This window comes from Nerophis ophidion, linkage group LG06 (genome assembly GCF_033978795.1).
Source record: "Nerophis ophidion isolate RoL-2023_Sa linkage group LG06, RoL_Noph_v1.0, whole genome shotgun sequence".
Lineage (NCBI taxonomy): Eukaryota > Metazoa > Chordata > Actinopteri > Syngnathiformes > Syngnathidae > Nerophis > Nerophis ophidion.
Window position 1 is genome coordinate 6,990,560 of NC_084616.1, and position 24,440 is coordinate 7,014,999.

Sequence of the window (24,440 nt, forward strand, 5' to 3'; positions counted from 1 at the left end):
CTACGCAGAATAAACACAACATTATTAATATTGCTACTACGGATAATTTGATCCAAAATTCCCTAAAACAGCCCACTACCTATAATATAGGTTTTTTAAACATAAGATCTTTGATAAAAAAAAATGTTTCTGCTGTTACCTCAGAAATTGCCTGTTCAGATGTTATGATTGTGGCTCAGAGATTTGTATGTAGATTATATTTATTTTCCATAACAAACAGGATAACTTAAATACCCTGGCAGTGGCAATAAGCTTAAATGTTTGTATTTACATTTTTGGAGTTGATTTTCATCAAATATGCTATTTAACTGCTACTGTTTAACAAGGACTGATTTAAATTGTGTTTGCACAACAAATGTTTTGGCACTTTTGTTCATGTGGGAGAATATTCCAATAAAGGTGCACTACACACTACTTTTGAATTCATTATTGGGCTTTGCGTATACAATGCAGTTAATCGCGATTAATCGGAGAAATAGTGCGATTAACTTCGATTCAAAATTGTAATCGTTGCCCAGCCCTAATTTTAAGACAACAATCAGATGTCATTGGTCCACAATTTACTGTCTACAAGCAGGTGTTATAAGCCCATCATCAAAAGACAAGCAAACACACTTCATTCCTTTCCCATTTGATCTAAGATGTATTTTTTTGTTCAAACTGATACTTGTCAAAGTCTGGAAAGGATCCATGCTGCACTATGGCTTCATGGTTAGCATGTCAGCACGAATCCCTGTTGGCTCCTTTAAGTAGAGTTTGCATGTTCTCCCTGTGCTTGCGTGGGTTTTTCTCCAGCTATTGCTTGTATTCCGTCACGTGACTTCTTCCCGGAAGTGAAAACCAGTGGTGGTCAACCAAGACAAGATGGTGGTTTTACAGCCAGCAGCTCGCGAACTAAATGAGTATATATATTTTTTCAAACAGATACGGGCAAAAAATAAAACTGTGCATGAAATAGATCTCTACGGTTTATCTAAAAAATATTTGTCAAGTGATATCAAGGATTATACGTTCCCAGACATATCCAACTATTGTGCCCCGGACGCCATTCTACACAACAAAACAAAACTTGGAAAAGCACAAAGTCTAAACCTTCATTGCATGTGTCTGGGTCAAGGAATTTGGTAGTAAGACTATTCCACATTGGCACATATCAGTAGATTGTTTTATTGCTACAAACTCAGGACATAAGTTATTGGACACGGGTGGGCTTCGGGGACATTGGTGTTAGCTCAGTTTTATCTAAAGTTCAATGGAGGTTTGTTTTGATGCACATGGCTCTAACTACCACTGCTGTGTGATGTGATCACTGCCTGTGCATAATGTGTGCACAGAAACCCTTCAACCTTCACGAACAGGGAGACCATCGCCCCGGTCTGCCGATCCTGAGAACGACTGTGACTGACTTCCATGTAATGTTGAAGCAAAGTTCAATCAATATTTATTTATATAGCCCTAAATCACAAATGTCTCAAAGGACTGCACAAATCATTACGACTACAACATCCTCGGAAGAACCCACAAAAGGGCAAGGAAAACTCACACCCAGTGGGCAGGGAGAATTCACATCCAGTGGGAAGCCAGTGACAATGCTGACTATGAGAAACCTTGGAGAGGACCTCAGATGTGGGCAACCCCCCCCTCTAGGGGACCGAAAGCAATGGATGTCGAGCGGGTCTAACATGATACTGTGAAAGTTCAATCCATAGTGGCTCCAACACAGCCGCGAGAGTTCAGTTCAAGCGGATCCAAGACAGCAGCGAGAGTCCCGTCCACAGGAAACCATCTCAAGCGGATCAGCAGCGTAGAGATGTCCCCAACCGATACAGGCGAGCGGTCCATCCTGGGTCCCGACGAGCGGTCCATCCTGGGTCTCGACTCTGGACAGCCAGTACTTCATCCATGGTCATCGGACCGGACCCCCTCCACAAGGGAGGGGGGGACATAGGAGAAAGAAAAGAAGCGGCAGATCAACTGGTCTAAAAAGGAGGTCTATTTAAAGGCTAGAGTATACAGATGAGTTTTAAGGTGAGACTTAAATGCTTCTACTGAGGTAGCATCTCGAACTGTTACCGGGAGGGCATTCCAGAGTACTGGAGCCCGAACGGAAAACGCTCTATAGCCCGCAGACTTTTTTTGGGCTCTAGGAATCACTAATAAGCCGGAGTCTTTTGAACGCAGATTTCTTGCCGGGACATATGGTACAATACAATCGGCAAGATAGGCTGGAGCTAGACCGTGTAGTATTTTATACGTAAGTAGTAAAACCTTAAAGTCACATCTTAAGTGCACAGGAAGCCAGTGCAGGTGAGCCAGTATAGGTATATATGTATGTATATATGTATATAAAGGTATATACAGTATAGGTATATATGTATGTATATAAAGGTATATACAGTACAGGCGTAATATGATCAAACTTTCTTGTTCTTGTCAAAAGTCTAGCAGCCGCATTTTGTACCAACTGTAATCTTTTAATGCTAGACATGGGGAGACCCGAAAATAATACGTTACAGTAATCGAGACGAGACGTAACAAACGCATGGATAATGATCTCGGCGTCCTTAGTGGACAAAATGGAGCGAATTTTAGCGATATTACGGAGATGAAAGAAGGCCGTTTTAGTAACGCTTTTAATGTGTGACTCAAAGGAGAGAGTTGGGTCGAAGATAATACCCAGATTTTTTACCGAGTCACCTTGTTTTATTATTTGGTTGTCAAATGTTAAAGTTGTATTATTAAATAGAGGTCGGTGTCTAGCAGGACCGATAATCAGCATTTCCGTTTTTTTGGCATTAAGTTGCAAAAAGTTAGCGGACATCCATTGTTTAATTTCATTAAGACACGCTTCCAACTGACTACAGTCCGGCGTGTTGGTCAGCTTTAGGGGCATGTCCAACGAAGATAGTCCCACATTGTATGTTCCACGTAAGGTGAAGCATCCTGTACATACAAAAAAAAAGACTTTGACGAGGAAAACAATGGTGTCTTTGTTTCATTGGTTGGGTGTGAAACTGAGCTCAAGTTAATTATACCAATTATTTACGTCAACTTGTGACTATCTTTTATTCAGTATTTCCTTGTTGCAGACTCCTGTCCATAATTAACATACAGATCATTCCAGGGCTGCGTCAAGCTAGCAAATAAAAGGATGGCTCTTAGTTGTCCCAGGTTCAGCATCCAACAGCCCTGAAAACTTCAAAGGTAACACACTACAACTTTACAAGCGACTTTTCGAAGTCTATTTGACGGCATGTTCAATATAATAGTGTTTGTCTATCCTTGCACAGATGGCGTTTTCTCCTCGCATGTTTTTCCTCCTTTGTGGGATCAGTGGACTGATGACCGGAGCTGTAAGTCACAATCTCACCTGCTGACTTCAATAAACATGTATTATTTTCTTGCATTGTCTGCTGTCTTCATGTTTGTAAATGCTCTGTTCTTACCTTCTACACAGTGGTCTCGTCCTAGCAGAGGTTGGTAGCCGTGACCACTTTTTTTTCAATTAACAATGACTTATTTGATGTTATTCAGTCCGAAAATAACAATTGTGTTGCAGAAGTTTGCTGTCCCGAGGGATGGACTCAGTTGGATGGTCACTGTTACATCTTCAGAGATGACGAAAGGTCCTTTTTGGATGCAGAGGTATGAAAGAATGTCACAATGTAGTCGTAAAGTATTTATACACCAGGGGCTGCTGAGCCACCTGTTTGTTCATTTATCAAAATATTCCAACTATACGATGGAATGAATCTAATCTACTTTTTCACTCTGTTTCTACCATTAGAGTGTCTGCAACATTCTTGGTGGGAATCTGGCCTCAATCACCAGTGCGGTGAAAAATTCCGTCGTTCAAGACCTGGTCAATGAGGCGGGTGCAGATGAAGCCTGGATTGGACTCAGTGATGCCATTGAGGTGAAACATTTAACAATGTCAAAGTTGTCTCCTAGTCAGTGGAATAATTTATTGGCACCTATCAAATAAATGTATCCTCCATACTAAATCAGGGCAAAAAGGTGACAATAGGAGGTGTAGAGCTGAGGGTTTCATAATGATACTGTACCATGCTGATAATATTTGTAACACAATCAAGATGTAAAATATTGTGACAAAAGAGCAGTAGATAAAATGGCATGCAGTTGTTCTCTTCAGGAGTGACTCATTCAAATGTGACTTTGACTTCCAGACGGGAACCTTTCTTTGGACTGATGGCAAACCCTTCGGATTTAGTGACTTTCCAACAACGCTTCCTACGGATGGATGTGTGGTTATTGATGCTGACGCCACCACCGGTATAAGTATAATCAGTGAATCTAATTTAGTTGCAATTAACTGTAATGTCACTCTGAAAACTTTTTTTTTTCTAGAATCATGGGAAGGGGAGTCCTGTACCGACCTATTTCCATACGTTTGCATCAGAGAGGCGTGCTGTGACCACACTTTCTAATCAAACCATATCATCTTATCTTCTATAACAATGTCTTTCACTCATCACAGCGAGTGTACTCAGAAGATATAATACTTTGTGTTTCTGGGTTGACTATCAAATATGTTTTTTCTCCTACGCTGTTCAGTTGTTGAATGTTAGTGCAACACATTTGAAACTGAAACACCTTCTTTCTACTAAATAAAGGAAGCTATCTGCATGTAAATATGTATTTGTGTCTTATTTTCCACTCAACCAATTCTGAACTTGAGCATTGCTTCATTATATGAAATGACAACTTTGTCCGTGAAGAACAATTGGAATTTTGTGCAATTTAGCGTTTTTTTTGTTTCTTTAAATACTTCTTCACAGTCACGTTTTTTAAAGCAAAAACAATAATAACACCACTGGCTACCTTATTACCATTAGTGGTTGAACAGAACAAATTTTAGGGGAAATAGTCTATATTTTTCACAGTTACAATTAATTTAAAATGGCAACCCGCCCTATTTTGCCTATAAAGCCCTTAAAAACACCCAAACACCTCCAATAAAAATTTTTATACATGATGATACATCAATCAATATTTATCAATCAATGTTTATTTATATAGCCCTAAATCACTAATGTCTCAAAGGACTGTACAAACCACTATGACTACGACATCCTCGGAAGAACCCGCATAAGGGCAAGGAAAACTTACACCCAGTGGGCAAGGAACATTTATAATGAGATTTGATATTTACATACTTAGATCATTTTAAGCATACGCAGCGCATCAATTTCAAAAACACATGACAACGGTCGCCTTTTTCTTCAACATCACTGATTGTGCGCATGCGTTGATCTAGACGGCCGCTGCTGCAGTTCGCTCCGTCTTTGTCTTTTTTTTTTGTTCTTTGTGCGTTCTGTACTTTTCTATACTTTTACATTTCAATCAATCAATCAATGTTTACTTATATAGCCCTAAATCACTAGTGTCTCAAAGGACTGCACAAACCACTACGACATCCTCGGTAGGCCCACATAAGGGCAAGGAAAACTCACACCCAGTGGGACGTCGGTGACAATGATGACTATGACAACCTTGGAGAGGAGGAAAGCAATGGATGTCGAGCGGGTCTACTGTGAAAGTTCAATCCATAATGGATCCAACACAGTCGTAAGAGTCCAGTCCAAAGCGGATCCAACACAGCAGCGAGAGTCCCCTTTTAAGAGGACGGGCAATATGCGCATGTGTAAAGTTAGGAGGACATGCCTCGTTTAGCGCAAAAAAGTCGTTTGGTTTAAGCCAGGTTTCGCTGAGACCGATGACGTTAAGATTGTTGTCTCTGATGATATCATTAACTAACAACGTATTGGGAGACAATGATCTTATGTTTAAAAAAACTATATTATAGGTAGTGGGCTGTTTTAGGGAATTTTTGATCAAATTATCCGTATTAGCAACATTAATAATGTTGTGTTTATTATACCCAGTGCATTTAGTATAATTACGACCATATCTAGGAATTGATACGACGGGAATTTTCCGATTGTTTGTTTGTTGCTTTGATAAACTGCGCGCATCATAGTTAGCCACCTCAGTAAAACACATGTCCAACTCTGAAACACTCAAAGCAGAAAAAACGTGTTCTAATTTAACTGACTCCTTACCCAGACCAGTAGTCTCGCATCTTCCATTTAAATCCGGCTTCAGGATGGAGGGAAGTGGTGCTCTTTGGGGATTAGCCTTCTGCTTTGTTTTTAGCCCCGCTCGGCATCCGCGTTTCCGATTACACCGCTGGCGTCTGCTCCGTAGACGGCCCCCGCTGCTACTATACTCCCCTGCTTTACAGGCCGCTGGATGTAGCCGCCGAAGTATTCCCGTGCTAGTTAGCGGATCCAACACAGCAGCGAGAGTCCCCTTTTAAGAGGACGGGCAATATGCGCATGTGTAAAGTTAGGAGGACATGCCTCGTTTAGCGCAAAAAAGTATTTTGGTTTAAGCCAGGTTTCGCTGAGACCGATGAAGTTAAGATTGTTGTCTCAGATGATATCATTAACTAACAACGTTTTGGGAGACAATGATCTTATGTTTAAAAAACCTATATTATAGGTAGTGGGCTGTTTTAGGGAATTTTTGATCAAATTACCCGTAGTAGCAATATTAATAAATTTGTGTTTATTATACCCAGTGCATTTAGTATAATTACGACCATATCTAGGAATTGATACGACGGGAATTTTCCGATTGTTTGTTTGTTGCTTTGATGAACTGCACGCATCATAGTTAGCCACCTCAGTAAAACACATGTCCAACTCTGAAACACTCAAAGCAGAAAAAACTTGTTCTAATTTAACTGACTCCTTACCCAGACCAGTAGTCTCGCATCTTCCATTTAAATCCGGCTTCAGGATGGAGGGAAGTGGTGCTCTGTGGGGATTAGCCTTCTGCTTTGTTTTTAGCCCCGCTCGGCATCCGCGTTTCCGATTACACCGCTGGCGTCTCCTCCGTAGACGGCCCCCGCTGCTACTATACTCCCCTGCTTCACAGGCCGCTGGATGTAGCCGCCGAAGTATTCCCGTGCTAGTTAGCGGATCCAACACAGCAGCGAGAGTCCCCTTTTAAGAGGACGGGCAATATGCGCATGTGTAAAGTTAGGAGGACATGCCTCGTTTAGCGCAAAAAAGTTGTTTGGTTTAAGCCAGGTTTCGCTGAGACCGATGACGTTAAGATTGTTGTCTCTGATGATATCATTAACTAACAACGTTTTGGGAGACAATGATCTTATGTTTAAAAAACCTATATTATAGGTAGTGGGCTGTTTTGGGGAATTTTTGATCAAATTATCCGTAGTGGCAATATTAATAATGTTGTGTTTATTATGCCCAGTGCATTTAGTATAATTACGACCATATCTAGGAATTGATACGACGGGAATTTTCCGATTGTTTGTTTGTTGCTTTGATAAACTGCACGCATCATAGTTAGCCACCTCAGTAAAACACATGTCCAACTCTGAAACACTCAAAAGCAGAAAAAACTTGTTCTAATTTAACTGACTCCTTACCCAGACCAGTAGTCTCGCATCTTCCATTTAAATCCGGCTTCAGGATGGAGGGAAGTGGTGTTCTGTGGGGATTAGCCTTCTGCTTTGTTTTTAGCCCCACTCGGCATCCGCGTTTCCGATTACACCGCTGGCGTCTGCTCTGTAGACCGCCCCCGCTGCTACTATACTCCCCTGCTTCACAGGCCGTTGGATGTAGCCGCCGAAGTATTCCCGTGCTAGTTAGCGGATCCAACACAGCAGCGAGAGTCCCCTTTTAAGAGGACGGGCAATATGCGCATGTGTAAAGTTAGGAGGACATGCCTCGTTTAGCGCAAAAAAGTCGTTTGGTTTAAGCCAGGTTTCGCTGAGACCGATGACGTTAAGATTGTTGTCTCTGATGATATCATTAACTAACAACGTATTGGGAGACAATGATCTTATGTTTAAAAAAACTATATTATAGGTAGTGGGCTGTTTTAGGGAGTTTTTGATCAAATTATCCGTAGTAGCAATATTAATAATGTTGTGTTTATTATGCCCAGTGCATTTAGTATAATTACGACCATATCTAGGAATTGATACGACGGGAATTTTCCGATTGTTTGTTTGTTGCTTTGATAAACTGCACGCATCATAGTTAGCCACCTCAGTAAAACACATGTCCAACTCTGAAACATTCAAAGCAGAAAAAACGTGTTCTAATTTAACTGACTCCTTACCCAGACCAGTAGTCTCGCATCTTCCATTTAAATCCGGCTTCAGGATGGAGGGAAGTGGTGTTCTGTGGGGATTAGCCTTCTGCTTTGTTTTTAGCCCCGCTCAGCATCCGCGTTTCCGATTACACCGCTGGCGTCTGCTCCGTAGACGGCCCCCGCTGCTACTATACTCCCCTGCTTCACAGGCCGCTGGATGTAGCCGCCGAAGTATTCCCGTGCTAGTTAGCAGGTCTAGCAAACACGCGTCCATCAGTCCAAAACGGACCGATATGTCCACATCCAGAAGTGTCTGGCGGTCGTACGTGATCCCGGAGTGACCACGATGTGAGCCAGCCATAAAGTTTGTAGAATTGTCCGGTATTTCTGCCAAATGTTCCATATTTAGCAGGAGCTCCTCGAGGTCGCAGCCCTTCCGGGCGCCGCCATCTTGTTATATTATTATTGTTATATTATTATTGTTATATTATTTAATCTACATTTACTTTTTATCAAGTCGTGCCCTTCTAAACATGCAGTTTAGAAGTGTGGGGACGCTACTGATGAGCTCAGACGGGCAACAACAGTGCAGAAGCTCTTTCTTCTACACCAGGGGTAGGGAACCTATGGCTCTAGAGCCAGATGTGGCTCTTTTGATGACTGCATCTGGCTCTCGGATGAATCTGAACTGACGTTGCTTAACAAGATAAAAAATGAATAATTTTTTTGTGACTGACTTCCATGCAATGTTGAAGCAAAGTTCCAACCAAGATAGTCCCACATTATATGTTCCACGTAAGGTGAAGCATCCTGTACATACAAAAAAAAAAAAAAGACTTTGACGAGTAAAACAATGGTGTCTTTGTTTCATTGTTTGGGTGTGAAACTGAGCTCAAGTTAATTATACCAATTATTTACGTCAACTTGTGACTATCTTTTATTCGGTATTTCCTTGTTGCAGACTCCTGTCCATAATTAACATACAGATCATTCCAGGGCTGCGTCAAGCTAGCAAATAAAAGGATGGCTCTTAGTGGTCCCAGGTTCAGCATCCAACAGCCCTGAAAACTTCAAAGGTAACACACTACAACTTTAAAAGCGACTTTTCGAAGTCTATTTGACGGCATGTTCAATGTATTAGTGTTTGTCTATCCTTGCACAGATGGCGTTTTCTCCTCGCATGTTTTTCCTCCTTTGTGGGATCAGTGGACTGATGACCGGAGCTGTAAGTCACAATCTCACCTGCTGACTTCAATAAACATGTATTATTTTCTTGCATTGTCTGCTGTCTTCATGTTTGTAAATGCTCTGTTCTTACCTTCTACACAGTGGTCTCGTCCTAGCAGAGGTTGGTAGCTGTGACCACTTTTTTTTCAATTAACAATGACTTATTTGATGTTATTCAGTCCGAAAATAACAATTGTGTTGCAGAAGTTTGCTGTCCCGAGGGATGGACTCAGTTGGATGGTCACTGTTACATCTTCAGAGATGACGAAAGGTCCTTTTTGGATGCAGAGGTATGAAACAATGTCACAATGTAGTCGTAAAGTATTTATACACCCGGGGCTGCTGAGCCACCTGTTTGTTCATTTATCAAAATATTGCAACTATACGATGGAATGAATCTAATCTACGTTTTCACTCTGTTTCTACCATTAGAGTGTCTGCAACATTCTTGGTGGGAATCTGGCCTCAATCACCAGTGCGGTGAAAAATTCCGTCGTTCAAGACCTGGTCAATGAGGCGGGTGCAGATGAAGCCTGGATTGGACTCAGTGATGCCATTGAGGTGAAACATTTAACAATGTCAAAGTTGTCTCCTAGTCAGTGGAATAATTTATTGGCACCTATCAAATAAATGTATCCTCCATACTAAATCAGGGCAAAAAGGTGACAATAGGAGGTGTAGAGCTGAGGGTTTCATAATGATACTGTACCATGCTGATAATATTTGTAACACAATCAAGATGTAAAATATTGTGACAAAAGAGCAGTAGATAAAATGGCATGCAGTTGTTCTCTTCAGGAGTGACTCATTCAAATGTGACTTTGACTTCCAGACGGGAACCTTTCTTTGGACTGATGGCAAACCCTTCGGATTTAGTGACTTTCCAACAATGCTTCCTACGGATGGATGTGTGGTTATTGATGCTGACGCCACCACCGGTATAAGTATAATCAGTGAATCTAATTTAGCTGCAATTAACTGTAATGTCACTCTGAAAACTTTTTTTTTTCTAGAATCATGGGAAGGGGAGTCCTGTACCGACCTATTTCCATACGTTTGCGTCAGAGAGGCGTGCTGTGACCATACTTTCTAATCAAACCATATCATCTTATCTTCTATAACAATGTCTTTCACTCATCACAGCGAGTGTACTCAGAAGATATAATACTTTGTGTTTCTGGGTTGACTATCAAATATGTTTTTCTCCTACGCTGTTCAGTTGTTGAATGTTAGTGCAACACATTTGAAACTGAAACACCATCTTTCTACTAAATAAAGGAAGCTATCTGCATGCAAATATGTATTTGTGTCTTATTTTCCACTCAACCAATTCTGAACTTGAGCATTGCTTCATTATATGAAATGACAACTTTGTCCATGAAGAACAATTGGAATTTTGTGCAATTTAGCGTTTTTTTTTGTTTTTTTTAAATACTTCTTCACAGTCACGTTTTTTAAAGCAAAAACAATAACAACACCACTGGCTACCTTATTACCATTAGTGGTTGAACAGAACTTTTTTTTTTTAAATAGTCTATATTTTTCACAATTACAATTAATTTAAAATGGCAACCCGCCCTATTTTGCCTATAAAGCCCTTAAAAACACCCAAACACCTCCAATAAAAAATTTTATACATGATGATACATCAATCAATATTTATCAATCAATGTTTATTTATATAGCCCTAAATCACTAATGTCTCAAAGGACTGTACAAACCACTACGACTACGACATCCTCGGAAGAACCCGCATAAGGGCAAGGAAAACTTACACCCAGTGGGCAAGGAGCATTTATAATGAGATTTGATATTTACATACTTTGATCATTTTAAGCATACGCAGCGCATCAATTTCAAAAACGCATGACAACGGTCGCCTCTTTCCTCAACATCACTGATTGTGCGCATGCGTCGATCTAGACGGCCGCTGCTGCAGTTCGCTCCGTCTTTGTCTTTTGTTTTTGTTCTTTGTTCGTTCTGTACTTTTCTATACTTTTACATTTCAATCAATCAATCAATGTTTACTTATATAGCCCTAAATCACTAGTGTCTCAAAGGGCTGCACAAACCACTACGACATCCTCGGTAGGCCCACATAAGGGCAAGGAAAACTCACACCCAGTGGGACGTCGGTGACAATGATGACTATGAGAACCTTGGAGAGGAGGAAAGCAATGGATGTCGAGCGGGTCTACTGTGAAAGTTCAATCCATAATGGATCCAACACAGTCGTAAGAGTCCAGTCCAAAGCGGATCCAACACAGCAGCGAGAGTCCCCTTTTAAGAGGACGGGCAATATGCGCATGTGTAAAGTTAGGAGGACATGCCTCGTTCAGCGCAAAAAAGTCGTTTGGTTTAAGCCAGGTTTCGCTGAGACCGATGACGTTAAGATTGTTGTCTCTGATGATATCATTAACTAACAATGTTTTGGGAGACAATGATCTTATGTTTAAAAAACCTATATTATAGGTAGTGGGCTGTTTTAGGGAATTTTTGATCAAATTATCCGTAGTAGCAATATTAATAATGTTGTGTTTATTATACCCAGTACATTTAGTATAATTACGACCATATCTAGAAATTGATACAACGGGAATTTTCCGATTGTTTGTTTGTTGCTTTGATAAACTGCACGCATCATAGTTAGCCACCTCAGTAAAACACATGTCCAACACTGAAACACTCAAAGCAGAAAAAACTTGTTCTAATTTACCTGACTCCTTACCCAGACCAGTAGTCTCGCATCTTCCATTTAAATCCAGCTTCAGGATGGAGGGAAGTGGTGTTCTGTGGGGATTAGCCTTCTGCTTTGTTTTTAGCCCCGCTCGGCATCCGCGTTTCCGATTACACCGCTGGCGTCTGCTCCGTAGACGGCCCCCGCTGCTACTATACTCCCCTGCTTCACAGGCCGCTGGATGTAGCCGCCAAAGTATTCCCGTGCTAGTTAGCGGATCCAACACAGCAGCGAGAGTCCCCTTTTAAGAGGACGGGCAATATGCGCATGTGTAAAGTTAGGAGGACATGCCTCGTTTAGCGCAAAAAAGTTGTTTGGTTTAAGCCAGGTTTCGCTGAGACCGATGACGTTAAGATTGTTGTCTCAGATGATATCATTAACTAACGTTTTGGGAGACAATGATCTTATGTTTAAAAAAACTATATTATAGGTAGTGGGCTGTTTTAGGGAATTTTTGATCAAATTATCCGTAGTAGCAATATTAATAATGTTGTGTTTATTATACCCAGTGCATTTAGTATAATTACGACCATATCTAGGAATTGATACGACGGGAATTTTCCGATTGTTTGTTTGTTGCTTTGATAAACTGAAGGCATCATAGTTAGCCACCTCAGTAAAACACATGTCCAACACTGAAACACTCAAAGCAGAAAAAACTTGTTCTAATTTAACTGACTCCTTACCCAGACCAGTAGTCTCGCATCTTCCATTTAAATCCGGCTTCAGGATGGAGGGAAGTGGTGCTCTGTGGGGATTAGCCTTCTGCTTTGTTTTTAGCCCCGCTCGGCATCCGCGTTTCCGATTACACCGCTGGCGTCTGCTCCGTAGACGGCCCCCGCTGCTACTATACTCCCCTGCTTCACAGGCCGCTGGATGTAGCCGCCGAAGTATTCCCGTGCTAGTTAGCGGATCCAACACAGCAGCGAGAGTCCCCTTTTAAGAGGACGGGCAATATGCGCATGTGTAAAGTTAGGAGGACATGCCTCGTTTAGCGCAAAAAAGTCGTTTGGTTTAAGCCAAGTTTCGCTGAGACCGATGACGTTAAGATTGTTGTCTCTGATGATATCATTAACTAACAACGTTTTGGGAGACAATGATCTTATGTTTAAAAAACCTATATTATAGGTAGTGGGCTGTTTTAGGGAATTTTGATCAAATTATCCGTAGTAGCAATATTAATAATGTTGTGTTTATTATGCCCAGTGCATTTAGTATAATTACGACCATATCTAGGAATTGATACGACGGGAATTTTCCGATTGTTTGTTTGTTGCTTTGATAAACTGCACGCATCATAGTTAGCCACCTCAGTAAAACACATGTCCAACTCTGAAACATTCAAAGCAGAAAAAACTTGTTCTAATTTAACTGACTCCTTACCCAGACCAGTAGTCTCGCATCTTCCATTTAAATCCGGCTTCAGGATGGAGGGAAGTGGTGTTCTGTGGGGATTAGCCTTCTGCTTTGTTTTTAGCCCCGCTCAGCATCCGCGTTTCCGATTACACCGCTGGCGTCTGCTCTGTAGACGGCCCCCGCTAGTATTCCCGTGCTAGTTAGCAGGTCTAGCAAGCACGCGTCCATCAGTCCAAAACGGCCCGATATGTCCACATCCAGAAGTGTCTGGCGGTCGTACGTGATCACGGAGTGACCACGATGTGAGCCAGCCATAAAGTTTGTAGAATTGTCCGGTATTTCTGCCAAATGTTCCATATTTAGCAGGAGCTCCTCGAGGTTGCAGCCCTTCTGTGCGCCACCATCTTGTTATATTATTATTATTATATTATTATTGTTATATTATTTAATCTACATTTACTTTTTATCAAGTCGTGCCCTTCTAAACATGCAGTTTAGAAGTGTGGGGACGCTACTGATGAGCTCAGACGGGCAACCACAGTGCAGAAGCTCTTTCATCTACACCAGGGGTAGGGAACCTATGGCTCTAGAGCCAGATGTGGCTCTTTTGATGACTGCATCTGGCTCTCGGATAAATCTGAACTGACATTGCTTAACAAGATAAAAAATGAATAATTCAACTTGTAATCACAGTGTTAAAAACAACGTTCAAAATATAAAACATTCTCATGCATTTTTATGTTCAAGAAGTTGCGTTAATGGTAAGAAGTAATTTATTTATTATTGGTTAGTGTGGGGCTTGCCCTCCTGGGGGTTCTTCAGACCACCAAGAGCCTGTTTTAGGGTTGCAATATTTTTTTATTTTATTTATCTCAGTTGCTTTCCAGCAATTGTCTTTTTTCTCTTTCGTCCTCACTCGCGCTCTGGCTCCAGCCTCATTCCTGTCTCTTCTCCCGGCTGCTGCCTATAACAGAGCGACAGTTGATTAGATTAAAAAGGCCCAGGTGGGCCATCTACACACCTGTCGCTGATTTCGAGGCCGGTCCTGGCAACATCCCGCTTTGCTGCAGGCCCGCAGGCCACACCCCCTCCACAGTTAACTTCAGAATAACAATGTTAATACAAAGAATAAGAGACCTATTATACTCTGGAAATGTTGGTCTTACTTAAAAATGCACGCGTTTAGTTGTGTTCAGTGTTAAAAAAAAATATTATATGGCTCTTAGGGAAATACATTTTAAAATATTTGGCTTCTTGGCTCTCTCAGACAAAAAGGTTCCCGACCCCTGATCTACACCAAGGAAAAATGTTGTTAGCAGCACCAGTTATTAGCATCCAGCTAACTAACCAGATCCCAGAGGAGCTAAAAAGGACTTACGGAGGTTCTTGTGACTGTCGAGGGAAAGGGAGACGCTCGAGACAGAAGAGGGCTGAAGCGAGGAGGGAGCGAAGGAGATATAAAGCATATATTCCTTCCATCGTCATGCGTAACGTGCGTTCTCTGCCAAACAAAATGGATGAGTTGTCGGTGCTTGCCGGTAGTCAGAAAGAATATCGTGAGTGTAGCCTAATGTGTTTTACTGCACGGCCATGTTCGGGATAGTAACGTCTCTATAAACGGCTTTGAAATGGTGCGCGCTGACTGGGACCCGACCAACGGCAAGCGGAAAGGAGGGGGGCTTGTTTTTTTTATAAATAAGAAATATTGTCAACCAAGACAAGATGGTGGTTTTACAGCCAGCAGCTCGCGAACTAAATGAGTATATATTTGTTTCAAACAGATACGGGCAAAAAATAAAACTGTGCATGAAATAGATCTCTACGGTTTATCTAAAAAATATTTGTCAAGTGATATCAAGGATTATACGTTCCCAGACATATCCAACTATTGTGCCCCAGACGCCATTCTACACAACAAAACAAAACTTGGAAAAGCACAAAGTCTAAACCTTCATTGCATGTGTCTGGGTCAAGGAATTTGGTAGTAAGACTATTCCACATTGGCACATATCAGTAGATTGTTTTATTGCTACAAACTCAGGACATAAGTTATTGGACACGGGTGGGCTTCGGGGACATTGGTGTTAGCTCAGTTTTATCTAAAGTTCAATGGAGGTTTGTTTTGATGCACATGGCTCTAACTACCACTGCTGTGTGATGTGATCACTGCCTGTGCATAATGTGTGCACAGAAACCCTTCAACCTTCACGAACAGGGAGACCATCGCCCCGGTCTGCCGATCCTGAGAATGACTGTGACTGACTTCCATGCAATGTTGAAGCAAAGTTCCAACCAAGATAGTCCCACATTGTATGTTCCACGTAAGGTGAAGCATCCTGTACATACAAAAAAAAAAAGACTTTGACAAGGAAAACAATGGTGTCTTTGTTTCATTGAAACTGAGCTCAAGTTAATTATACCAATTATTTACGTCAACTTGTGACTATCTTTTATTCAGTATTTCCTTGTTGCAGACTCCTGTCCGTAATTAACATACAGATCATTCCAGGGCTGCGTCAAGCTAGCAAATAAAAGGATGGCTCTTAGTTGTCCCAGGTTCAGCATCCAACAGCCCTGAAAACTTCAAAGGTAACACACTGCAACTTTAAAAGCGACTTTTCGAAGTCTATTTGACGGCATGTTCAATATAATAGCGTTTGTCTATCCTTGCACAGATGGCGTTTTCTCCTCGCATGTTTTTCCTCCTTTGTGGGATCAGTGGACTGATGACCGGAGCTGTAAGTCACAATCTCACCTGCTGACTTCAATAAACATGTATTATTTTCTTGCATTGTCTGCTGTCTTCATGTTTGTAAATGCTCTGTTCTTACCTTCTACACAGTGGTCTCGTCCTAGCAGAGGTTGGTAGCTGTGACCACTTTTTTTCAATTAACAATGACTTATTTGATGTTATTCATTCCGAAAATAACAATTGTGTTGCAGAAGTTTGCTGTCCCGAGGGATGGACTCAGTTGGATGGTCACTGTTACATCTTCAGAGATGACGAAAGGTCCTTTTTGGATGCAGAGGTATGAAAGAATGTCACAATGTAGTCGTAAAGTATTTATACACCAGGGGCTGCTGAGCCACCTGTTTGTTCATTTATCAAAATATTCCAACTATACGATGGAATGAATCTAATCTACTTTTTCACTCTGTTTCTACCATTAGAGTGTCTGCAACATTCTTGGTGGGAATCTGGCCTCAATCACCAGTGCGGTGAAAAATTCCGTCGTTCAAGACCTGGTCAATGAGGCGGGTGCAGATGAAGCCTGGATTGGACTCAATGATGCCATTGAGGTGAAACATTTAACAATGTCAAAGTTGTCTCCTAGTCAGTGGAATAATTTATTGGCACCTATCAAATAAATGTATCCTCCATACTAAATCAGGGCAAAAAGGTGACAATAGGAGGTGTAGAGCTGAGGGTTTCATAATGATACTGTACCATGCTGATAATATTTGTAACACAATCAAGATGTAAAATATTGTGACAAAAGAGCAGTAGATAAAATGGCATGCAGTTGTTCTCTTCAGGAGTGACTCATTCAAATGTGACTTTGACTTCCAGACGGGAACCTTTCTTTGGACTGATGGCAAACCCTTCGGATTTAGTGACTTTCCAACAACGCTTCCTACGGATGGATGTGTGGTTATTGATTCTGACGCCACCACCGGTATAAGTATAATCAATGAATCTAATTTAGTTGCAATTAACTGTAATGTCACTCTGAAAACTTTTTTTTTTCTAGAATCATGGGAAGGGGAGTCCTGTACCGACCTATTTCCATACGTTTGCATCAGAGAGGCGTGCTGTGACCACACTTTCTAATCAAACCATATCATCTTATCTTCTATAACAATGTCTTTCACTCATCACAACGAGTGTACTCAGAAGATATAATACTTTGTGTTTCTGGGTTGACTATCAAATATGTTTTTCTCCTACGCTGTTCAGTTGTTGAATGTTAGTGCAACACATTTGAAACTGAAACACCATCTTTCTACTAAATAAAGGAAGCTATCTGCATGTAAATATGTATTTGTGTCTTATTTTCCACTCGACCAATTCTGAACTTGAGCATTGCTTCATTATATGAAATGACAACTTTGTCCGTGAAGAACAATTGGAATTTTGTGCAATTTAGCGTGTATTTGTTTTTTTTAAATACTTCTTCACAGTCACGTTTTTTTAAAGCAAAAACAATAATAACACCACTGGCTACCTTATTACCATTAGTGGTTGAACAGAACATTTTTTTTTGAAAATAGTCTATATTTTTCACAATTACAATTAATTTAAAATGGCAACCCGCCCTATTTTGCCTATAAAGCCCTTAAAAACACCCAAACACCTCCAATAAGATTTTTTATACATGATGATACATCAATCAATGTTTATCAATCAATGTTTATTTATATAGCCCTAAATCACTAATGTCTCAAAGGACTGTACAAACCACTACGACTACGACATCCTCGGAAGAACCCGCATAAGGGCAAGGAAAACTCACACCCAGTGGGCAAGGAGCATTTATAATGAGATTTGATATTTACATACTTTGTTCATTTTAAGCATACGCAGCGCATCAATTTCAAAAACGCATGACAACGGTCGCCTCTTTCCTCAACATCACTGATTGTGCGCATGCGTCGATCTAGACGGCCGCTGCTGCAGTTCGTTCCGTCTTTGTCTTTTGTTTTTGTTCTTTGTTCGTTCTGTACTTTTCTATACTTTTACATTTCAATCAATCAATCAATGTTTACTTATATAGCCCTAAATCACTAGTGTCTCAAAGGGCTGCACAAACCACTACGACATCCTCGGTAGGCCCACATAAGGGCAAGGAAAACTCACACCCAGTGGGACGTCGGTGACAATGATGACTATGAGAACCTTGGAGAGGAGGAAAGCAATGGATGTCGAGCGGGTCTACTGTGAAAGTTCAATCCATAATGGATCCAACACAGTCGTAAGAGTCCAGTCCAAATCGGATCCAACACAGCAGCGAGAGTCCCCTTTTAAGAGGACGGGCAATATGCGCATGTGTAAAGTTAGGAGGACATGCCTCGTTTTGCGCAAAAAAGTCGTTTGGTTTAAGCCAGGTTTCGCTGAGACCGATGACGTTAAGATTGTTGTCTCTGATGATATCATTAACTAACAACGTTTTGGGAGACAATGATCTTATGTTTAAAAAACCTATATTATAGGTAGTGGGCTGTTTTAGGGAATTTTTGATCAAATTATCCGTAGTAACAATATTAATAATGTTGTGTTTATTATGCCCAGTGCATTTAGTATAATTACGACCATATCTAGGAATTGATACGACGGGAATTTTCCGATTCTTTGTTTGTTGCTTTGATAAACTGCACGCATCATAGTTAGCCACCTCAGTAAAACACATGTCCAACTCTGAAACACTCAAAGCAGAAAAAACTTGTTCTAATTTAACTGACTCCTTACCCAGACCAGTAGTCTCGCATCTTCCATTTAAATCCGGCTTCAGGATGGAGGGAAGTGGTGTTCTGTGGGGATTAGCCTTCTGCTTTGTTTTTAGCCCCGCTCGGCATCCGCGTTTCCGATTACACCGCTGGCGTCTGCTCTGTAGACGGCCTCCGCTAGTATTCCCGTGCTAGTTAGCAGGTCTAGCAAGCACGCGTCCATCAGTCCAAAACGGCCCGATATGTCCACATCCAGAAGTGTCTGGCGGTCGTACGTGATCCCGGAGTGACCACGATGTGAGCCAGCCATAAAGTTTGTAGAATTGTCCGGTATTTCTGCCAAATGTTCCATATTTAGCAGGAGCTCCTCGAGGTCGCAGCCCTTCTGTGCGCCACCATCTTGTTATATTATTATTATTATATTATTATTGTTATATTATTTAATCTACATTTACTTTTTATCAAGTCGTGCCCTTCTAAACATGCAGTTTAGAAGTGTGGGGACGCTACTGATGAGCTCAGACGGGCAACAACAGTGCAGAAGCTCTTTCATCTACACCAGGGGTAGGGAACCTATGGCTCTAGAGCCAGATGTGGCTCTTTTGATGACTGCATCTGGCTCTCGGATAAATCTGAACTGACGTTGCTTAACAAGATAAAAAATGAATAATTCAACTTGTAATCACAGTGTTAAAAACAACGTTCAAAATATAAAACATTCTCATGCATTTTTATGTTCAAGAAGTTGCGTTAATGGTAAGAAGTAATTTATTTATTATTGGTTAGTGTGGGGCTTGCCCTCCTGGGGGTTCTTCAGACCACCAAGAGCCTGTTTTAGGGTTACAATATTTTTTTATTTTATTTATCTCAGTTGCTTTCCAGCAATTGTCTTTTTTCTCTTTCGTCCTCACTCACGCTCTGGCTCCAGCCTCAATCCTGTCCCTTCTCCTGGCTGCTGCTTATAACAGAGCGACAATTGATTAGATAAAAAGGCCCAGGTGGGCCGTCTACGCACCTGTCGCTGATTTCGAGGCCGGTCCTGGCAACATCCCGCTTTGCTGCAGGCCCGCAGGCCACGCCCCCTCCACAGTTAACTTCAGAATAACAATGTTAATACAAAGAATAAGATACCTATTATACTCTGGAAATGTTGGTCTTACTTAAAAATGCACGCGTTTAGTTGTGTTCAGTGTTCAAAAAAATATTATATGGCTCTTAGGGAAATACATTTTAAAATATTTGGCTTCTTGGCTCTCTCAGACAAAAAGGTTCCCGACCCCTGATCTACACCAAGGAAAAATGTTGTTAGCAGCACCAGTTATTAGCATCCAGCTAACTAACCAGATCCCAGAGGAGCTAAAAAGGACTTATGGAGGTTCTTGTGACTGTCGAGGGAAAGGGAGACGCTCGAGACAGAAGAGGGCTGAAGCGAGGAGGGAGCGAAGGAGATATAAAGCATATATTCCTTCCATCGTCATGCGTAACGTGCGCTCTCTGGCAAACAAAATGGATGAGTTGTCGGTGCTTGCCGGTAGTCAGAAAGAATATCGTGAGTGTAGCCTAATGTGTTTTACTGCACGGCCATGTTCGGGATAGTAACGTCTCTATAAACGGCTTTGAAATGGTGCGCGCTGACCGGGACCCGACCAACGGCAAGCGGAAAGGAGGGGGGCTTGTTTTTTTTATAAATAAGAAATATTGTCAACCAAGACAAGATGGTGGTTTTACAGCCAGCAGCTCGCGAACTAAATGAGTATATATTTGTTTCAAACAGATACGGGCAAAAAATAAAACTGTGCATGAAATAGATCTCTACAGTTTATCTAAAAAATATTTGTCAAGTGATATCAAGGATTATACGTTCCCAGACATATCCAACTATTGTGCCCCAGACGCCATTCTACACAACAAAACAAAACTTGGAAAAGCACAAAGTCTAAACCTTCATTGCATGTGTCTGGGTCAAGGAATTTGGTAGTAAGACTATTCCACATTGGCACATATCAGTAGATTGTTTTATTGCTACAAACTCAGGACATAAGTTATTGGACACGGGTGGGCTTCGGGGACATTGGTGTTAGCTCAGTTTTATCTAAAGTTCAATGGAGGTTTGTTTTGATGCACATGGCTCTAACTACCACTGCTGTGTGATGTGATCACTGCCTGTGCATAATGTGTGCACAGAAACCCTTCAACCTTCACGAACAGGGAGACCATCACCCCGGTCTGCCAATCCTGAGAACGACTGTGACTGACTTCCATGCAATGTTGAAGCAAAGTTCAATCAATCAATCAATGTTTATTTATATAGCCCCAAATCACAAATGTCTCAAAGGACTGCACAAATCATTACGACTACAACATCCTCGGAAGAACCCACAAAAGGGCAAGGAAAACTCACACCCAGTGGGCAGAGAGAATTCACATCCAGTGGGACGCCAGTGACAATGCTGACTATGAGAAACCTTGGAGAGGACCTCAGATGTGGGCAACCCCCCCTCTCTAGGGGACCGAAAGCAATGGATGTCGAGCGGGTCTAACATGATACTGTGAAAGTTCAATCTATAGTGGCTCCAACACAGCCGCGAGAGTTCAGTTCAAGCGGATCCAAGACAGCAGCGAGAATCCCGTCCACAGGAAACCATCTCAAGCGGATCAGCAGCATAGAGATGTCCCCAACCGATACAGGCGAGCGGTCCATCCTGGGTCCTGACGAGCGGTCCATCCTGGGTCTCGACTCTGGACAGCCAGTACTTCATCCATGGTCATCGGACCGGACCCCCTCCACAAGGGAGGGGGGGACATAGGAGAAAGAAAAGAAGCGGCAGATCAACTGGTCTAAAAAGGAGGTCTATTTAAAGGCTGGAGTATACAGATGAGTTTTAAGGTGAGACTTAAATGCTTCTACTGAGGTAGCATCTCCAACTGTTACAGGGAGGGCATTCCAGAGTACTGGAGCCCGAACGGAAAACGCTCTATAGCCCGCAGACTTTTTTTGGGCTCTAGGAATCACTAATAAGCCGGAGTCTTTTGAACGCAGATTTCTTGCCGGGACATACGGTACAATACAATCGGCAAGATAAGATGGAGCTAGACCGTGTAGTATTTTATACGTAAGTAGTAAAACCTTAAAGTCACATCTTAAGTGCACAGGAAGCCAGTGCAGGTGAGCCAGTACAGGCGTAATATGATCAAACTTTCTTGTTCTTGTCAAAAGTCTAGCAGCCGCATTTTGTACCAACTGTAATCTTTTAATGCTAGACATGGGGAGACCCGAAAATAATACGTTACAGTAATCGAGACGAGACGTAACAAACGCATGGATAATGATCTCGGCGTCCTTAGTGGACAAAATGGAGCGAATTTTAGCGATATTACGGAGATGAAAGAAGGCCGTTTTAGTAACGCTTTTAATGTGTGACTCAAAGGAGAGAGTTGGGTCGAAGATAATACCCAGATTTTTTACCGAGTCACCTTGTTTTATTATTTGGTTGTCAAATGTTAAAGTTGTATTATTAAATAGAGGTCGGTATCTAGCAGGACCGATAATCAGCATTTCCGTTTTTTTGGCATTAAGTTGCAAAAAGTTAGCGGACATCCATTGTTTAATTTCATTAAGACACGCTTCCAACTGACTACGTGTTGGTCAGCTTTAGGGGCATGTCCAACGAAGATAGTCCCACATTGTATGTTCCACGTAAGGTGAAGCATCCTGTACATACAAAAAAAAAAAGACTTTGACGAGTAAAACAATGGTGTCTTTGTTTCATTGTTTGGGTGTGAAACTGAGCTCAAGTTAATTATACCAATTATTTACGTCATCTTGTGACTATCTTTTATTCAGTATTTCCTTGTTGCAGACTCCTGTCCATAATTAACATACAGATCATTCCAGGGCTGCGTCAAGCTAGCAAATAAAAGGATGGCTCTTAGTTGTCCCAGGTTCAGCATCCAACAGCCCTGAAAACTTCAAAGGTAACACACTGCAACTTTAAAAGCGACTTTTCGAAGTCTATTTGACGGCATGTTCAATATAATAGTGTTTGTCTATCCTTGCACAGATGGCGTTTTCTCCTCGCATGTTTTTCCTCCTTTGTGGGATCAGTGGACTGATGACCGGAGCTGTAAGTCACAATCTCACCTGCTGACTTCAATAAACATGTATTATTTTCTTGCATTGTCTGCTGTCTTCATGTTTGTAAATGCTCTGTTCTTACCTTCTACACAGTGGTCTCGTCCTAGCAGAGGTTGGTAGCTGTGACCACTTTTTTTTCAATTAACAATGATTTATTTGATGTTATTCATTCCGAAAATAACAATTGTGTTGCAGAAGTTTGCTGTCCCGAGGGATGGACTCAGTTGGATGGTCACTGTTACATCTTCAGAGATGACGAAAGGTCCTTTTTGGATGCAGAGGTATGAAAGAATGTCACAATGTAGTCGTAAAGTATTTATACACCAGGGGCTGCTGAGCCACCTGTTTGTTCATTTATCAAAATATTCCAACTATACGATGGAATGAATCTAATCTACTTTTTCACTCTGTTTCTACCATTAGAGTGTCTGCAACATTCTTGGTGGGAATCTGGCCTCAATCACCAGTGCGGTGAAAAATTCCGTCGTTCAAGACCTGGTCAATGAGGCGGGTGTAGATGAAGCCTGGATTGGACTCAGTGATGCCATTGAGGTGAAACATTTAACAATATCAAAGTTGTTTCCTAGTCAGTGGAATAATTTATTGGCACCTATCAAATAAATGTATCCTCCATACTAAATCAGGGCAAAAAGGTGACAATAGGAGGTGTAGAGCTGAGGGTTTCATAATGATACTGTACCATGCTGATCATATTTGTAACACAATCAAGATGTAAAATATTGTGACAAAAGAGCAGTAGATAAAATGGCATGCAGTTGTTCTCTTCAGGAGTGACTCATTCAAATGTGACTTTGACTTCCAGACGGGAACCTTTCTTTGGACTGATGGCAAACCCTTCGGATTTAGTGACTTTCCAACAACGCTTCCTACGGATGGATGTGTGGTTATTGATGCTGACGCCACCACCGGTATAAGTATAATCAGTGAATCTAATTTAGTTGCAATTAACTGTAATGTCACTCTGAAAACTTTTTTTTTTCTAGAATCATGGGAAGGGGAGTCCTGTACCGACCTATTTCCATACGTTTGCATCAGAGAGGCGTGCTGTGACCACACTTTCTAATCAAACCATATCATCTTATCTTCTATAACAATGTCTTTCACTCATCACAGCGAGTGTACTCAGAAGATATAATACTTTGTGTTTCTGGGTTGACTATCAAATATGTTTTTTCTCCTACGCTGTTCAGTTGTTGAATGTTAGTGCAACACATTTGAAACTGAAACACCTTCTTTCTACTAAATAAAGGAAGCTATCTGCATGTAAATATGTATTTGTGTCTTATTTTCCACTCAACCAATTCTGAACTTGAGCATTGCTTCATTATATGAAATGACAACTTTGTCCGTGAAGAACAATTGGAATTT

General features: G+C 41.4%; 4 protein-coding genes across 4 annotated transcripts; all 4 read left to right on the top strand.

The window, feature by feature from the left end:
* The first annotated feature begins 3,147 nt into the window (after window positions 1–3,147).
* LOC133554119 (lithostathine-1-alpha-like) lies at window positions 3,148–4,653 on the top strand. The gene is made up of 7 exons (XM_061902530.1): window positions 3,148–3,204; window positions 3,291–3,353; window positions 3,458–3,476; window positions 3,560–3,645; window positions 3,788–3,916; window positions 4,188–4,293; window positions 4,369–4,653. Exons 2-7 carry the CDS (start codon window positions 3,291–3,293, stop codon window positions 4,446–4,448), a joined length of 483 nt encoding a protein of 160 aa, XP_061758514.1. The 5' UTR covers window positions 3,148–3,204; the 3' UTR covers window positions 4,449–4,653.
* A 4,660-nt stretch (window positions 4,654–9,313) lies between these two features.
* Window positions 9,314–10,675, top strand: LOC133554121 (lithostathine-1-alpha-like). Its single transcript, XM_061902532.1, has 6 exons — window positions 9,314–9,376; window positions 9,481–9,499; window positions 9,583–9,668; window positions 9,811–9,939; window positions 10,211–10,316; window positions 10,392–10,675. Exons 1-6 carry the CDS (start codon window positions 9,314–9,316, stop codon window positions 10,469–10,471), a joined length of 483 nt encoding a protein of 160 aa, XP_061758516.1. The 3' UTR covers window positions 10,472–10,675.
* A 5,347-nt stretch (window positions 10,676–16,022) lies between these two features.
* LOC133554120 (lithostathine-1-alpha-like) lies at window positions 16,023–17,507 on the top strand. Its single transcript, XM_061902531.1, has 7 exons — window positions 16,023–16,060; window positions 16,147–16,209; window positions 16,314–16,332; window positions 16,415–16,500; window positions 16,643–16,771; window positions 17,043–17,148; window positions 17,224–17,507. The coding sequence occupies exons 2-7, from the start codon at window positions 16,147–16,149 to the stop codon at window positions 17,301–17,303; spliced, it is 483 nt and encodes a 160-aa protein (XP_061758515.1). The 5' UTR covers window positions 16,023–16,060; the 3' UTR covers window positions 17,304–17,507.
* Window positions 17,508–22,817: 5,310 nt separating this feature from the next.
* Window positions 22,818–24,340, top strand: LOC133554123 (lithostathine-1-alpha-like). The gene is made up of 7 exons (XM_061902533.1): window positions 22,818–22,891; window positions 22,978–23,040; window positions 23,145–23,163; window positions 23,247–23,332; window positions 23,475–23,603; window positions 23,875–23,980; window positions 24,056–24,340. Exons 2-7 carry the CDS (start codon window positions 22,978–22,980, stop codon window positions 24,133–24,135), a joined length of 483 nt encoding a protein of 160 aa, XP_061758517.1. The 5' UTR covers window positions 22,818–22,891; the 3' UTR covers window positions 24,136–24,340.
* The last annotated feature ends 100 nt before the right edge of the window (window positions 24,341–24,440 follow it).

Excerpts from the sequence above, each read along its gene's own strand:
- LOC133554119 (XM_061902530.1), top strand. The coding sequence starts at position 3,291 with ATGGCGTTTTCTCCTCGCATGTTTTTCCTCCTTTGTGGGATCAGTGGA. Across the intron at positions 3,646-3,787 it reads GGTCCTTTTTGGATGCAGAG|AGTGTCTGCAACATTCTTGG; the intron begins GTATGAAAGAAT and ends TTCTACCATTAG. Across the intron at positions 3,917-4,187 it reads GACTCAGTGATGCCATTGAG|ACGGGAACCTTTCTTTGGAC; the intron begins GTGAAACATTTA and ends TTTGACTTCCAG.
- LOC133554120 (XM_061902531.1), top strand. The coding sequence starts at position 16,147 with ATGGCGTTTTCTCCTCGCATGTTTTTCCTCCTTTGTGGGATCAGTGGA. Across the intron at positions 16,501-16,642 it reads GGTCCTTTTTGGATGCAGAG|AGTGTCTGCAACATTCTTGG; the intron begins GTATGAAAGAAT and ends TTCTACCATTAG. Across the intron at positions 17,149-17,223 it reads TGATTCTGACGCCACCACCG|AATCATGGGAAGGGGAGTCC; the intron begins GTATAAGTATAA and ends TTTTTTTTCTAG.
- LOC133554123 (XM_061902533.1), top strand. The coding sequence starts at position 22,978 with ATGGCGTTTTCTCCTCGCATGTTTTTCCTCCTTTGTGGGATCAGTGGA. Across the intron at positions 23,333-23,474 it reads GGTCCTTTTTGGATGCAGAG|AGTGTCTGCAACATTCTTGG; the intron begins GTATGAAAGAAT and ends TTCTACCATTAG. Across the intron at positions 23,604-23,874 it reads GACTCAGTGATGCCATTGAG|ACGGGAACCTTTCTTTGGAC; the intron begins GTGAAACATTTA and ends TTTGACTTCCAG.
- LOC133554121 (XM_061902532.1), top strand. The coding sequence starts at position 9,314 with ATGGCGTTTTCTCCTCGCATGTTTTTCCTCCTTTGTGGGATCAGTGGA. Across the intron at positions 9,669-9,810 it reads GGTCCTTTTTGGATGCAGAG|AGTGTCTGCAACATTCTTGG; the intron begins GTATGAAACAAT and ends TTCTACCATTAG. Across the intron at positions 9,940-10,210 it reads GACTCAGTGATGCCATTGAG|ACGGGAACCTTTCTTTGGAC; the intron begins GTGAAACATTTA and ends TTTGACTTCCAG.